The sequence below is a fragment of the Homalodisca vitripennis genome, chromosome 3 (genome assembly GCF_021130785.1).
Source record: "Homalodisca vitripennis isolate AUS2020 chromosome 3, UT_GWSS_2.1, whole genome shotgun sequence".
Classification (NCBI taxonomy): Eukaryota; Metazoa; Arthropoda; class Insecta; order Hemiptera; family Cicadellidae; genus Homalodisca; species Homalodisca vitripennis.
In genome coordinates, this window is record NC_060209.1 from 156506535 (window position 1) to 156523810 (window position 17276).

The 17276-nt window shown below is 34.4% G+C and overlaps 2 protein-coding genes across 5 annotated transcripts in view; both read right to left on the bottom strand.

Moving 5' to 3' along the window:
- The window catches only part of LOC124357695, a 354027-nt gene that overhangs the window by 40468 nt on the left and 296283 nt on the right, over window positions 1-17276 (bottom strand). The gene's annotated exons all lie outside the window — the stretch shown is intronic.
- On the bottom strand, window positions 308-16281 carry LOC124357698. Of its 3 annotated transcripts, none has more exons than XM_046809698.1 (3): window positions 15911-16281; window positions 4463-4622; window positions 308-2997 (listed from the first exon to the last, which is right to left on the bottom strand). In XM_046809698.1, exons 1-3 carry the CDS (start codon window positions 16086-16088, stop codon window positions 2604-2606), a joined length of 732 nt encoding a protein of 243 aa, XP_046665654.1. In that variant the 5' UTR covers window positions 16089-16281; the 3' UTR covers window positions 308-2603. The 3 variants fall into 3 exon arrangements, with proteins under 3 accessions (XP_046665654.1, XP_046665656.1, XP_046665655.1); XM_046809700.1 differs by lacking the exon at window positions 15911-16281 and adding an exon at window positions 14094-14613; XM_046809699.1 differs by lacking the exon at window positions 15911-16281 and adding an exon at window positions 12952-13447.

Here is a 17276-nt window from a genome sequence, read left to right on the forward strand (position 1 = left end):
GAAATGTATATTTCTATTTTTTTTTTTCCAAAATCCCTGTGAAGCACATTGTGAACATTTCCTCACATGGCATGTATACATTTGCTTAGGGATGAAAATGATTATTAGCAGTGAATTGCTCACTGGTCGGTATACAATTAATTTACAAACAATACACTTCAGTTTTTGAAGGTTTACAGTACCTAATTTTTACTGTCTTTACAGCCATTCATACAACGACATACAGCGTGTACTCGTGCATAAAAATGGAAGCATATAATGAAGTGCTAAAGAGGATATTTGGGGCAAAAGATATAAATAATCGACAGGTAGTTTTAATTTTTATATTTAACTGAACAAATTTACATCTAAATGACGTGAAATGTAACACTTTCTACACAATACATGACTTTTATGGTCCATGAAACAGTGAAGACACATGTGCAAGTGTAGATAACTTCAATATAACTAAATTAATGACTATTCATATTACACATTACAGGTAACTAGCTGATTCACTTTGTACAAGTTTATAATGTACAAAACTGTACATGGCTTCACAATGGACGTATTATTCAACAGTAGAAGTGAAACACAACCATGTAATTCGATCTAACTACTTTTTATGTAATCATACCAATGTAAAAACGGTATTATCTCATTTCCTAAAAGGTAATTTGTAACTCTTTTCGGGGGAACACTTCGTTACAAATCGGTGGGACATAAAATGTATGTAAACATAGTTCATGTTTTTTATAATTTCAAAGATCTTATTATGAAAAAATGTTGCAACAAAATTGTAAATAAATTGAAACTAGTTTTGTTTATTGTGCTTTTATACTCGTTGTTCAACTCGCTCCTTTTAAATTTTTTTACTGTATGGTTAATAAAAACTTTTATTTCAAAAAATTAATTTAGGATATTGGGATATAAAAAACAATATAAATAGAAATTATAGAGTTATAGAACCATACAACAATAATAAATTACAATAAATGTAAATAATAATCTGTAACTGTTATGATATTTTAGATATAATAGTATTAAATCAATTTTGAAAATCGTTTTTTGTTAACCATATTTACAAAACTGGTTATGTGGCTTACTTATATCTAATACAAAACATCAATTTCAGAATCAATATAATATTTTGATAACTTTTATATCTTTTGACCCATCAATACCGTTATAGAATGATACCCAGTTTTATTTATACATATGTTTGAGCTTTCTTATGACTCGGCTCAGACCATACCCTCCCCCTCCCCCACCGAGATGCTGAGGAGGTTACTGATGACATAAAAAAGTAGTTTGTTTAACCATATGATAACATACAATATTTAAATTTTATTAGATAGAAGTTGTAAAAATACTGAAAACAGTATCAAGGCACATTTAGTTCACTTTTCTGATTGTACCAATTAACCCTACAAGTACTGACATCCTACCATGTGATGTTAGCGAGCCACCCTGTAATACCTACGCAAGGTTAGGTTAGGTTGACATTTACCACAAACAACAGAACATCCATAATTGATGATATTTCTTAATGTATTTTATATAGTAACAAACTAGAAAATGGCACTATTAATTTGATCTACATACCAAGTTTTTGTTGTTGTTGTTGTTGATAACTAAAGAGATACCTAAGATTTTTAGCTTTTTAAATAAAAATACAGGTCATAAAAATGTACAATACAAACGGGGTCTCTTTTTGATCGCAATAATATTCATCTGTTTAAGTAATAATTATTTGTCAGAATTTTAGGGCTTTTTGAAGGCCCAAACAACTTTTTTTGTTCCTTTGCTTTTTCTATAAACTAAATATGCAAGTTGTATACATTTTTTATTTGTAATAAATTTGTCTTTATTTTGTGTATTTTGGATTTCTATCTAAGTTTAATAAAGTACTATATTGTACTAAATGCAAAGAGTACACAAAATGTTTTTGTTTTCTTAAAATACAGTTTAATAACTTTTCAATATATAACGGTAAGTAATTGAAACTATTATTTTCTTATTCTGTAGCTTTCACTGAAAAAGTATATATATGTACTTAATATTTACTTTCAAAATAAACTTGTAAAACTAAAAAATAAACATGAATCAGTACAGATGAATATAGTAAGTACTTATAGGGTTAACAAACAGGATGTATGATTACTGCTTAATAAAAAATATTAATTGTGTACAATACTAATTAATTATTAATTGAGAAAAATCTCAAACTATCTATACACAATATTACACGACCAGTTGTGGTATCTGCTGCACATTTTTTTATAAAATATGTATAAATATGAGACAAAAAGACAGTCCCAGTAAATAGTAACAAACAAAATGTACATATAACACTTAAAACATTAAATATTAAGTACAATTTATATCGGATGTATAAAAGTTATACAAAAATACATCTGCACACAGGCATCCACATTTATAATTACCCTAGATGGGATTAAATTACTTTCTTACAAATCTCTAAATTTAATGTAAACAAACTTATTATTACATGACAGATAAAATACTATCATTCAGTGAATTTTATAAAGAAATTAAATGTGTTCCAAAAAATGGTACAAAAATTAAAATAAACACAATTCTTGCTTTTATCTGATAAAACTTCAATCAGCTGCTGTGTTTTTGTAAATTAAATCCTGCAAAACTTTTTCAATGGAAATTCTGGCCTGTAACTTGTGTTCCTCAGTGAGTTTAGTGAAATAGGGCAGCAGAGACAAGAGAAACATTTTATCGCCGTTTTGCTCCTGGGTGAGGGTGATGGTATCAGGGGGATCCTCAGTCAACTGATCGCTGGGTTGTTCTTGTCTGGACAGATCGTGCTCTGGAGTATCCTCCTGGGAATGCTTATCTTCATCAAGATCATGACATTGTTGGGTTTCTGTTTGAGCAATCTCACCACCACAACTGTTTTCTCTTAAAGCTGGGGAGCTGAGATGGTTTTCATGTATTTTATTTTCCTGTCCATTTTGTTCTTGTTCTTTACTTGGTTCGTTAGATCTGTGAATATGAGAAAATTTATATTTAATTTAATTTCATCTAAGTTAATTAACAGGGTTTATAATTAAATAAAAAAAACTAAAAAATCAAATGTGTTTCAAATTTAAACAGAAACGTTTAAAAACAAATATACATTTTGATATTTATAGGTGATTGTATTGAAAATAATTTCTACAAATATTAACAACTATGTAAAAGGGAAAATGTAAATTATTAGCTGAGCATTTGCAAACCCAAACACCTGAGGAATAAAAAAAAAATTCTGTCTGGCTGTAATCCCCACAATATTTTGAGAACGAACTGACCTTGAAAAATTTGCATGAAGCTTCATTTTTATATAGGCAACATCCAGTTTGATGATGGTACATGTCATTGCATGGGATTTGGCTGAGTGTTAGCGAACAATTTTATATTGATCTTATGGGTAACCATGATGGCAACAAGAAATTCACAGATTATATCACTTGCAAACAAATTGTGTAAAATCATATGAAATTTTAACAAGTAACACATGTAGCCTAACTATCCGCAAGATATGTCAATTTCTCTCCTGGATGATTGTCTGCCTATCTGTCTGTCTGCAAGGCATGTCAAGAATGAAATTAGCTATAGACTTGAAATTTTGCATGCAATATCAGCAAAGCCCATAATGCAAAACATTGTATTCAAAGAAACAATTAATTGTATTATTTTAATATGAACTAATTAATAATAATAAACCTGTGGGTGGCATGAGAGAGGGTGAGGGTTCCAGTCATAGTTATTGTCAATGTGCATTGTCAAGAAATGCAAGAACTGTTTGAAATAATGTATATGTCTTTTAAACAATGTAATACTTAAACAATATTGAATGCCAATTTTAAAATCTCAGCAATGTTGTACTTATTATAACACTGGACACATTAGTTCCAAAAGAAAAAAAAGAGAGAACAATTAGAAAGAGATGAAAAAGCAAGTTGCTTTATTAAATGTTTTTGATAAAGTTACAAAAAGAAATAAAAAATCAACAAAATTTTAAAATATTCACTATAACTTAAAGCAGTAATGAACCAAATTTATTTTACTCACACGAGGTCTATTAAGATTCATAATTATACTAAATATTATTAGTTATTATTTTCTTGTTTTCTTACAGCCTGTTTGTAATAAGGTAATTTAGCTTTCAAGAATTTATGTTTTAATTCACTTGATGTGCGATTTGGCACTATTCAAGGATATTTTTATGAGTATGATAATGAATAAAGATATTTGAATTTGAACTTACAACTTTCCACTATTGTCTGAACTATACAAGAGAAAACTTTCATACATGGGAATGAAACTATACAATCACCTACCTGACTACTAACAGTCCAACTCTCTATACCTTTGGAAATAATAAAATGTGTTATCTGAAGCATTAATTTCCTTTCCTTTTCAGAGATAAAGAATTAGTTTTGTACAAGCTTTATTAAAACAAACTTACCTCTTGTTCTTTTTTGGTGGCATTAAAAAATCAAGAAGATTTAAGTAAGGATATTTTCTTTTCCTTGGTTGAGCTTGACCTTCTTCAACTCTCTTTTCATATTTCATTTCTTTTGTATACAAATCCTTAATATTCTCCCACTTCTTTTGCACATCTTTCACTAGAAATAAAACAGTCATAAGAATGAACTTCTCTACATCTAATTATAACCTAATTAATGAGTGAGTAGTTACAAAAAGTAAATTAAATTTTTAACTTTAGTCAATAGTATAACATATTATATTTGTGCAATAAAAAAAAATACAAAGTTTTCTAGTAATTGATTTCATAAAGGTTTTAATACTTCCACTTTAACTATTTTTTACCACTGTAATATATAATTGAAACCTAAATAAATTTTACTGAAAATCAAACAATACATTTTTGAAATAAGTATATTTATAGGCTACGTAAAAAATACTTTACATATAGAGCAGAGAGTATGAAACATTAGTCATACTATACATTGATTTTTAATGGAGGAAACCTTATTTGAAGTAGATTTAGGATCATAAGAATGCTATTGAAGTAACCTAACCCAATACTATCTCTCGATTTGTCCTCCATCCAATCTAGATAAGTTCTTTACTGCATATTGAATCCAGTATTTCATAATTTGAGAGCGTGTTGAGAATACCATTCTTTACAAAGACATTTACCTAATGTTGAATAATATCCAACACACTTAGCCAGCATACTGTGATTGTTACTTACTTTTTCCATTTTCTAATATAAATAAATATGTACAAGAAGACCAAAACATATTACATAGTATATCTACACAATGTTTTAAGAATTAAAATTTTAAAACTTCACTATTGGAAATTAACTGATTTTCAGTTGATGTGATACATGTTCAGTTTGATATTTGTTATAATATGCACATTAACACGATTCATAGACCACTTAATTTACAAAGAGTTTATGAGTTCAATAATACCTTTGTTTTTTGTACAGAGAGTTATGAAATGAAGTAAAAAAACATGTCTGTGTGTTCCATATTGTTTGTCAGCAAAGTTAGTTCATTTTTAGTTAGTTCATTAGTTCAAGTTAGTTCATTTTTGAGCAATATAAATTTTTTGTTTACAAAATATAATACAGATTCAATCTCAGTCATGTCTCCTTTGAAGAAGGGAATGTCTCTGTACCAGTCTCTCCAGTTAAAGCGGGCAGGGGTAAGCTAACAACTGCCTAACACTTAGGGAACCCCACCAGTTCCAAATAGTCATCCCTTTTTCTTGCACCCCAACATCTCGACATTTGCAGTTATTGATGTGCCGCTCCACACTGGACATTGATGTGCCGCTGGACATCAATAGGGTTGTCCAGATTTAAGTGACACATCGGGTTTTGCTGTACCCAATGTAGGTTCAACTGGAAGGTATAAACCAGCCAGAAATGAACCTTAACCTGGGAAGTTTATGACCTTAGAACTATTGATTCCTATCTAAACTGAAGTTTGAAATGTAGAGCACATCTAAAACAGTTTGTTACACGGGCCAGTATTCCTTAATGCAATGTAGATGTGTGATAGGCAGGTCTTGGGGGCTGAAGACTTGACTTCTGTATTGACTTAATAGCTCTATGCTTAAGGGCCTATGATTGCACTTATGTTTGGAGCTGTCATCTGGTGATCAAAAATAGAGGTCAAGACAGCGCTGGCTAGGCTGTCGTGCCTAAAGCAGATGGCAAGTTATTGTAAAATTTTATACCGGAATAAAAGTTTGTTTTTCAGAAAAAGTTGTTGAGTGGTTTGGAAGAGCAAATGATTTAGTTGCTGAGAAGATTGTAGCTTGGAAAAGTCAACATGTTAAATTACATAAAATACAACCATATATGATGAAGATAGATCAAGTCCACATATTACTCTTATAGCCTTCTTCTGAACCATAAATAGAACCTCAGTTCTGGTGGATTCATGACCCACACAATTAAACCAGCTCATATAGTGATAGAAACATCCGTATTAAGGTGTCAATAAGACGTCTTTACCAGAAATGAAGCTAACCTGCACAAGATGAATAAGTTTCTGCTTAGTTTTTTAATTACTTTATCCATGTGGCTGTGGAAGGACAAGTTACAGCCAATTATCAGACCAAGGAAATCAGAGCTGGAACTATGACAGATGAAAATATCTGATTGGTGTATCAGAAGAGTTTGCATTTCTTCGAGAGGATCTTAAATAGAATTCAAAAAGTTTAGTCTTCTTTACATTTGAAAATGGTTCTGTTCCAACCACTGAATCAAAGGACTACTCTAAGTAAAGATATTGGTTTCTAAATTTTCCCTGTCTCTACTGGAAATATTGAATAATGTATTGTCTGCAAAAATTCATTTAGTTGCCCTAAGGTACAGATGCAAATATGTGGTTTACAAATAAAAAAAAGAAAAGGTCCAAGAATGGAAACTTGTGGCACCTCAGTTAAAGTAGGCAGCTCACTAGACTCATATGTTAGAGAGGCAAACTGAATTGTCAATATATGGAACAGTCACTACTTGTTTTCGGTTGAGAACAAAAGAAAAAGCCCAACCAAAGGTACAGTTTCCAATACCAGCTTGGTGAACTTTTTCAAAAAGCAAATTGTGAGGGACTATGTCAAGGCCTTACTTTGATCTGAAAACAAGGCAAAGGTATATCTGTGGTCATCAAGTAAAGACACATCTAATGAAGGAATTGAAATGCAGCATCTGCAATGGAAGTGTTCTTTCTAAACCCAAATTGCTAGTGACAGACCGCCCTATTCAACTCAAGATCCTTCAGGGTTGTGATACCTCCCAGAAAGGTTTACTCTGATGGAAAGAAACGTCTTCCACTAGCGGAACTTGAATGATTTATTTACGGATCTATGACAAAAAGTGGCACAGGCACAGGAATTGCAGGCGTGAGACCATGAAGAGCAACCAAACATGCCACACATGGCAATTTTTTTTTTTTTGTGTGGTTTCTATGGGCTCTCATCCCACAGTATTTCAGGCAAAAGTCACTAACATTACGGTTTGAGAATCTTCATCTGTGGTACAGGAGCAAGAAGATTATTAAAAATACCACTGACAGTCAGGTAGTTGTAAAGGTATTGCACTCCTATGTGTTCAACTCCAAATTTGTCTGTGATTATTATGATGCATTTTCTTCCCTCTGCAGGATTTAAAATACCATTGTTTGTTGGACTCCTAGTCATAAGGGGATCTTGGGGGATGAAAGGACTGATGTTTTGGAAAGCCTGTGGTTGGTGACTAATACAACAGGAGCTCAACTCTTCCGTGGAATTCCTAGGTGTCAATTTTCTAGGGTTGTTTTGAAATATCACACTGAACACACAAGAAGGTGGAGATTGCAGCTGGGTTAAGGATGAGTAAGCTGGTTCTAGTCACCTTCCCGCAAGGTAGCTAGTATCTGCTCTTCTTTCCTTACGCAAAATTTCTTTTCACAATGTGGGTCTGATCACGGAGCATAGACATATGAGGAAACATATCCATAATCACCATTTTTAGGGATGACCCGTACTACAGATTATGTAACAAGCATGAGGAAAGTGTTGGACAACTGGATTTTGACTAACCTGCATTACTAAGGGAACGTTGCACCATCTCTGGCATTCTGGACAAAGGTGAATTTCTCCACACAAACCTGATTAGTTGTTTTGTGGGACTGCTAAAATAGTAAACTAGTAGGCTTCATACTAAACTACACTTCTGGGATGCGCAAAAGGCCCCTTGAGACTTTAGTGCTTGGAAGTAAGTCTCCCTTAGATAAAGAACAATAACAGTTGCACAAAACTAAACTATAACAACTGACATACCACTAGCTTATCAACTTCCTGAACACATATTCACTACACAACAGAGGATAAACTAACCTATGCAAGAGGATTTTATTGTGGAATGTCTTTCCAGAAAAGATGAGAAAGATTGACAAGCAACAGTTTGGACGATACCTCAAGTACTGAATCATCGAATCTACCACCTGAGTGAATTTGACGAATGGACAACAAATTTTTAACAATAAATCTTATGACTCGTGTTTTTATCTCAATGATAACGTATAAAAAAAAGGGGCTTCAGGGGGAGAGGGAAGCGTAATACATGGTCACAAGCAATCACCTAGCCTCTCCCTCTTCAACTCCACTCTCACCGACAAGCTGGCTGGGGCCCTGTTAAACTGAGCAACTCAAGCTGAGGTTGTGGTAACCCAATCCCTTCGGAGGTTTGGGTCAGTGAGCAGACGAGAGAAGGGGGTCCCCTATCCTAGGGGATTTAGATTGCAACCTGGATGGTGCACCTGCACGTCCCAGGCTAGTAGGCTGGGCCATGACACCAAGGCAGCTGAAGCAATCCAAGGCAAGCCTGGAGGTCTTAAGGAGGCAACCCCTCCACAGGCTAGGTGCTATTGGCCAATCACCAGTACATCTGAAGACTATTAATTAAAGAATCTAACACAAAGAAACGCTGGACTGATACTTTGGACTCGACCTTTGCAATGAAAACTCGGACTAGGATTGGATGTTGGAACATTAAAACACTTTATTGAAGCAGGGAAAGTGGAAACTGTGAGTAGGGAAATGGAAAGATATAACTTGCTGCTGTTGGGGCTGAGTGAAGTCCGGTGGACTGGAGCTGGGGAGAAACGTATGGAAAAAGGGGACGTATTGTTATATTCAGGGAAGGATGAGGGTGAAGCCCATTACAAGTGGAGAGTTGGCGTTATGATAAACAAACAAGCAAGAAAAGGATTAATAGAATGGAACCCAATTTCTGACAGGATCATAACAGCAAGATTTGTATCCAGAGTTAGGAAAGTTTCTATAATTATGTGCTATGCACCAATGAGGTTTCTGACGAGGAAGAGAAAGATCATTTCTATCAGCAGCTAAGCAGGACACTACATAATATAAAAAGAGGAGATATACGGATTATGATGGGTGATTTTAATGCCAAAATCGGAAACGACAACACTGATAGGGAGTCTGTGATGGGGAAACATGGTATGGGTACCATGAACGACAATGGGGAAAGATTAGCAGACCTATGCTTAAACCAGAGTTTGGTAATAGGCGGATCAGTATTCCCCCACAAGGACTGCCATAAGGTAACTTGGCTCTCACCTGATCGTTAAAACAGAGAGAACCAGATCGATCATATTTGTATCGACAAATCCTGGAGGAAATCACTTCTTGATGTGCGAAATAAAAGAGGAGCGGATGCGGGAAACTGATCACCACCTGATAATAGGAGTCACACAGCTTAAGATATCATCGACTGCGGTAAAACTCAATGTGCTCAGAGGAAGTGGGACTTTGTCAAATTGAAAGATGAATCAAAGAAAGTGCAGTTTAGCATGCAGTTGAAAAAATAGATTCCAGGCTCTAAGGGTGGACGACATTGACGATGAAGCTCTTCACGAGGAGAGAAAATCCCTCAGAAAAAATAGAGAGAAAAAATGGAAGAATTTCAAGGAAATCTTTCAAGACACAGCAGAAGAAGTTTTGGGGCTATGGGAATAAGAATAGGCCGGACTGGATCTCCGAGGAAACATGGGAGGCAATACAGAATAGGAAACAAGCAAACATATACTCAATCAATGCAGAACTCGAGATCAAAAAGAAGCTGCATCAAGAGAATATAGCAGAGCAAATAGAAATGTTAAGAGACTTTTTAGAAGAGATAAAAGGAAGTATATAAATTATCTAGCGGATAAAGCACAGGAGGCAGCTGACAGGGGAGATAGTAAGACGCTCTATGTGATAACTAAAAGACTCTCGAGAAGGAAAGCCTTTGCGGACAGTAAACCTATTAAAAGTAAAACAGGGAGATTTGTTGGTGACGGAAGAGGCGCAGTTAAAAACGGTGGAGTCAACATTTCCAGGAAGTCCTAAACCGCACTGTAAACCAAAATGATGAAGAAGATAGAGAGCAAGATGCAAAATGGTGCAAATGTTGCAATGGTAATGAAACGAACAGGTTGGAATAGAAGTGAATGCACCAGGGGAAAGGGAAATTGCTGAAGCTATCAGAAAGCTGAAAAATTGTAAAGCCCCAGGAGAGGATAATATCCCAGGAGAGTTTTTAAAGCTGAATGCAGATGAAGCAGCACTTTTTATCCACCCCTAATAACTGATATCTGGGAGAATGAATATGTGCCAAAAGATTGGAAATACTGGTCTTTTGGTGAAAATACCAAAGAAGGGGAATCTAGCAGATTGTGACAACTGGAGAGGAATAACTCTCACATCGGTCCCGAGCAAGATACTTTGTAGAATAATTCTAAATAGAATAAGAGAGTCTGTAGACAACAAGCTAAGAAGAGAGCAAAGTGGTTTTAGGGCAGGAAAATCTTGTGCAGACCAGAATCAACACACTGAGAGTTATTGTAGAACAATTTACAGAGTATCAAGCAACACTATACCTTTCATTCATAGATTTTGAAAAAGCATTCGATAGTGTGGATAGAAGAAGAATATGGGAGGCAATGCAGACGTTTGGTATTTCCCCCAGAAAATAATAAATCTAGTTAGGGCATTGTATAGTGGTCATTCCTGGAAAATAGTGCATCATGGTAAAGTTTCTGAAACCATTTCATGTACTTTCAGGAGTTAAACAAGGATGTATTTTGTCTCCTATTCTCTTTCTTATGGTTCTTGACGTTGTTTTGAGAAGGGGCGCTTAACAGACCGAGAGGTATACAGTGGAGGTTGGCAGAGAGATTGGAAGATCTTGATTTTGCAGATGACCTATGTTTCCTTTCCATACCTTTGGTGATATGCAGAGCAAGTTAAATGACCTCAGATTGGAAGCAGCTAGAGATGGACTCAGAATTAATGTTAAGAAGACACAAAGAAATCCGAGTCAATAGTCAAAACCAGGAAAATCTCAAGATCGGGGATGAAAGTATTGAGGAGAGTTCCTAATTTCTGTTATTTGGGAAGCATGATAAGTGAAAATGGTGGGGCAGACGAGGACATAGCCAGCAGAATACGCAAGGCAAAGCAAGCTTCTCACAATTGTGGCCTATTTGGAGATCGGCAATGATAAGAAAAAAGCACTAAGTTACGGATTTTTAATAGTAATGTGAAGTCGGTTCTCCTATACGCCTGTGAAACATGGAAGGTAACTAAACGGCTCACAATGAAGATTCAGGTGTTTGTAAATCGCTGCCTACGTAATATTCACAGGACATGGTGGCCATATACTGTGACAAACGAGGAACTATGGCGTTAGGACGTGGGCAAGAACCAATCGAAATTGACAATCCGACGCAGAAAATGGGGCTGGATAGGTCATACAATGAGACGAGACCATAAACAACATAGCTAGACATAGTTTTGATTGGAACCCTCAATGCCATAGAAAAAGGCGGCCACCCAAGGATGACCTGGAGACGGACAGCAGAAAAAGAGTTGAGAACTGTAAGAAAAACCTGGCAAAACGTGAAGCAGATGGCTGAGAACAGAGAGGAATGGCGTGACTTTGTGGCAGCCTATGTTCCACCTAAGGAATAAAGGAAATAAGTCATAACGTATAAAATATGTAAATAAACAAATACATATAGACTCAGAACTTTCTGATGATGACTTTTCCAACGGTTTCTTGAAGGAATAGGGTTTAGACCTAATTTATGTTCCTAGTAATGATTAATTTTTTTTAAATAAGTCAATATATATTCTTCTATAATTAACTAGGTAATATTATTTATTTTTCTTCTAAATAGGCTACATATTTTGCTTAGCATTGGTAGGCTATATAACGAATTTCATATTAAACAATACTTAAAAGACTTGTAGTCTACCAATTGCAAGTGTTTGAGTAAAGAATTCTCTATCAAGTATCATGATGACTGTGGATGCAATTCTATAGGCACCTTTATAAAAATGTGCATTATGGATGGTCTACAAGTAAACTGCACAGTCAAATTCATTGTTGGGGCCAATCAGTATAAAGATGGCCGAATGAAAATTCCATAGTGTAGATGTTAACCCAGGATAATTTATCTGCACCCTCTGAAACAAGGGGAGGAGTGGAACTCCAGAGTCAAAATTGTTTTCTACGCAACTGCTCTAGACGACTTGAGGTTTGATGAATTTTAACAAAAATGGCACTCATGTTTAACAACTAGTAACAAAAAGTAATAGAGGATTATTTATAAGCAACTTTGGGCTAAAGAGGCAGAGCCCCAGGCCCCAAAACTACTTTGTGAACAAAAATACTGGACCAATTGATCATAATCAAAATTTGCATGGACATTCTCCAGATAAATCGTAATGTGAAGTTTGTTGTCAACAATCACACAGTAAGTGTAGAAACCCTCGAGCTTAAACTGTTTCTTATCTAACCACTCCCAACACCTTGTAGTTGGATAGATTCAAACTAAAAATAATCCATTTGATACCAACATTCTATTATTAAGACATTTACAAAATACATTTTTTGAAAACAATGTAAATGATAATATATACCAAAGTGGAGCTCAAAGGTCAAACTCCTTTTCCGCATAGTTATCCTCTTTCCACATAGTTTATAAATACATTGATTTGATCCAAACTTGGTATGGATGTTCTATGACACAACTCCTGACAGTAATTCGTGAGTCCAAGGTAGCAAATCCCCAATTGATCATTTTTGGGTGTCTGCATTGTTGTACAGTCCAGAAGAACTAATCAATGTCACCGCCAGATGTAAGCAGGTAATGCTGAGACAGTTTAGATCAGACAATGCTGATAACACTCATAACTGCCAGTTGTAGATTGATTATGATGCCGCTTCCGCTGCAGTCGTGTTGCTTGCTGTAATCTATTAATTAATGTGTTATAAACGCTAGTGTGATCGAGCTTGAATTGAGGTACTATCCCTGCACTTCTGTTGAAAAAAAGAAAAAACATTCCTCAAGATAGTACTCCAACTGAAACTCAGCCTTAGCCAGAGTAACGAATGTAGACTCTGTGGAGAGGAGGAGTCAGCGGAGCACATTTGGTTAGATTGTCCTGCCATCGTAGAAACTCGGAAAAGATACTTGGGAGCATATCTCCTCAGCTCCAAGGACATTAGAGAAAAGGAGCCCTTAAATCTGATTGGTTTTTGCAAAAGCCTCAGACTTTGAGGGCACAAAATTAAAGTAAGGGAGGCGTAAAGGTCCTTTTAGGACTAAGCGCAGGAACAAACTGTCCTTTTCCCTCAGGAAGGAAAAAAAAAAAAACAGAAACTCAGATCATGTAAGTGCTACCGTATAACAATGCAGACACCTAACAATATTCAAAACTAATAGTTCATGGTGTTTAAAAAAGAATATACATATTACAAAGTATTGTTTTTGCGAAATTATTGATCGCCATGCCTTGGCTTGACTATTGGAGAAACAAATGCATAGTTTAGTTTATACTAATAGCCAACAGTTGTCATCTGTTTCGCTTGGTGACCATCATATAGGACATATTTGCCTAAGTATAAGAGGAATTTGAGTACTGATGCTATACGTGTCGCTGATGAAGGACATATTAAACATCTGTAATCTGAACTTGAGAGGTTCGTAAATGTCTGTGTAAAGTTTCATTTTTGTATGTTTTAACGTTAATAAATATATACATTCAAAATACGTACATACTTTTGAAACACCCTGTATATTGTCGTTTTCCCATGTAAATAACCCATGCACCTCTAAAAAGATTAACAAGTAGCAATTCGTTCAACAACCGTGGGCATCCATGGATTTTAACCAAATGTGGATTTGACGTTTTTGGAATGAATAGTAACACAGAATATAGTTTAATTCATCCTTAGGCAAAGAGGTGAGGATGAGGGCCATTAAAATTTTTCGACGACTACCCTGCACTTACAACATTAAAACATAAATTTGATCCAAAATAATAATAAAAATCGAATATGTAAATTGTATGAATGGGACCTTCACTGCTGCTGGTCTATACTGAGTGATACCGAACATAGTACTAAGCCTCTGGCGCTGTACTACGTCTGTCGCAGTCAACATGTTAAACTGCCGTACAATAATGTCTACCTATAATACATGCAGTCTACCTTTACTGCTAGTCTATTATGAGTAACACTGAACTTAGAACTAACTAAGCCCCTGTGCCATAAGACGGCTGCCGAAGTCAATGTGTTAATTAAGAATATGGCTGCAGTATAATAAGCGGCCACCAACTCAATCAAATCATGATTAGTAATTGGGCTGGGCAGAGTACTATAAGCGGACCCGGTTTTTATATCCCTTATTACAATAATCGATGCTTCATATATTGAATAACAGAACTATCAATCGATATCAATGTGTATAAAATACCAAACTAAAATCACATGTTTCTAATTAATAGGAATAGTTTAAGCAATACTTAATATCATAAAGAATTTTAAAAAAAAACCCTTAACTATTAATCAAACAAAAAGTTAAGACGAGTGATTGGGAAAATGTCATTTAAATAATAAAAATAACTTAACAAAGGAAATATCTTGAAACCAAGAAAGATGCAATTAATCATCTTTTAGTATTACTTTGTATAGTTTTCAAATTTAACTATCTTATTATATTTAAATGAAGTTATGTACAGAACAAATTCTGTTTAGAATATGAAAATGTGTGTACTGTTGGTGCAGATGTTTAGTTATTGTTCTAATTAATTACTTGGTTGATTACGTTGATGGGTATATTAATTAAATATTGTTTGATAGTTTCGATATAAAAAACCGGGTCCGCTTATACTCTACCCATTTAGGCTATTACATGATAAACATTGTTATTTACAAAACTATTTTTTGATAAAATTTATAAATTATGTTGTATTAGAGCCTTAGGCTTAATCTATTTTTTCTAATACAGAATGTAATTACAATTCTACACTAAAAACAAGAGCTGTTGATTTATGGTTGAGAAAATATGACTCCCCCTCTCCCCAAAAACCTGAGTAATAGAAAAAGAAAAATTTGTTTTTGCATAATCTTAGAAATTTCCTGCAACCATAAAATTACAAACAATTATGAAGACTGTTTTTAAAATATGAGTAAGATTAAGTATTAATACTGATGGCCAGGGCCCCATATATGGAAACAGATAGTTGCCAGTCCTAGCACAATGGACTAGCATACGTAGCCACTCATGAATCATGCCTGCTTCATCAAAACAATAAGGGGTGTTATTCAAACGCTGTTTGCCAGAACATTTTATAGGGTAAAATGTATTCTCGCGAGAAATAACGAGAATGTAAATGAAACGTATACACCGACACTAGCAGAGAAACTGAGAACTGCTAATTGGTAGCTCTATTGGAGACTCTCTTCACTATAGTAGATTGGTTAACAATTATTATAAACATATAAAACCATCAAACCTATTCAATTTGATATAACTTATATTTTAAATTTTGTGCTGATGAGGAAGCTTTGTAAACATAACCAAAAGAAACTAACCTTTTCCAAATTTTTCGTAATTGGACCAGTTAAGTGAATCTACAAATAAATTCACGGTTACTTCTTCCCAAGCTAGAGCTTTGGGTTGCCGATGATTATAATCAGGATGTGTTGTGTCCCACAACACAGGATGACGTTTCACTTCTCCGATAAGATGTTTGATATCACAGTCAAACATTGTCGCTTGTCGGCGGTCAAATCTAGTGTTGTTATTGTTGACGTTCTGGTTTCACTGTTCCCAGTCCAAGTTCCACTAGCTTAATCCGCACACAGCATCTACAGTTTCAAAAAAAGTGCTCCTAATCCCGACCCTAACGTGGCAATGGTCAGTTTCAGAACGAATGAACAATTTTGAGAGGTTATGTTTTCACATTCGGACACGAGATGAGGCGGGAGATTTTAATCGCGCAGTTGCCAGTTAGTATAGTCGCGGCCGACACAGTTTATAATCTCTGAATTACATACAATTTGAAGTCTGTCGTCGTTTACTGAATCCATCTAGCAAGTTATGAAGATAAAAACTACATCACTTCAGGATTCAGGAAAACTGAGGATTAAAATTGTATATTAAGTGTTTATACCACAAACTTAAACATATAGTTCTACAATTATTACATATTATTCATTAAGATAACTAATTATAAATATTAAATCTAAGTTACGAGATGATTACCATACTGACATAATATTTTGTAGTTTTATTCTGCCTGTCAAAGAAGTTATGGGTTGAGTTATAAATGTTGGGGAGAAAGGAAGCAAATTTAATTCTTCAACTTCATGAATTAAAAACACATCAGTCAGTGTATAAGATTTAATTTTTTATTAGAGTCATTTTATTGTAGTTATGTCATTTAAGTTACTACACAAATACAAGTAACTTAAAAAACAAATCGTACATACTACATTTTTCCTAGTTAAGCACTAAAAGTTAATACTCAAATACATATACATATACACATATATACAATATATAATTTATATATAATATTAAAATACATACAGAATGTTTACGAATTCTACGGTAAGTTTTGGATTATATTCTTCGGGTTAAAGGCAAACAAAACATGTATCAAAACCGCTCGTATATGGTAGTGTGTCACAGAAAAGAAGACTATTAAGTATGGAATAAACTCTGACTATAAGAAATGCCTAACGTGTTAAGTTTAAGTAATTAAAATAGATTCATTGGTATATGAATGAGATGTTTCACTGAACGATGGCAAATGTCCGGAAAAATCCTGTTTCCTTCACAATGAGATGTAACACAACTTTAAACTAAATATGTAGTATAGTAGTAGTATATCCCCATTACAGAATAGAACCATTAGTAGCAAACAAGATTTCTGCCACAAAATCCTCATGGATT

Bases quoted from the DNA above. Each gene is read 5' to 3' on its own strand.
- LOC124357698 (XM_046809698.1), bottom strand. From the start codon at position 16,088: ATGTTTGACTGTGATATCAAACATCTTATCGGAGAAGTGAAACGTCAT. The intron at 4,623-15,910 runs GTTAGTTTCTTT...TTTTATTTCTAG, and splicing joins TTACGAAAAATTTGGAAAAG to TGAAAGATGTGCAAAAGAAG. The intron at 2,998-4,462 runs GTAAGTTTGTTT...TCATATTCACAG, and splicing joins CCACCAAAAAAGAACAAGAG to ATCTAACGAACCAAGTAAAG.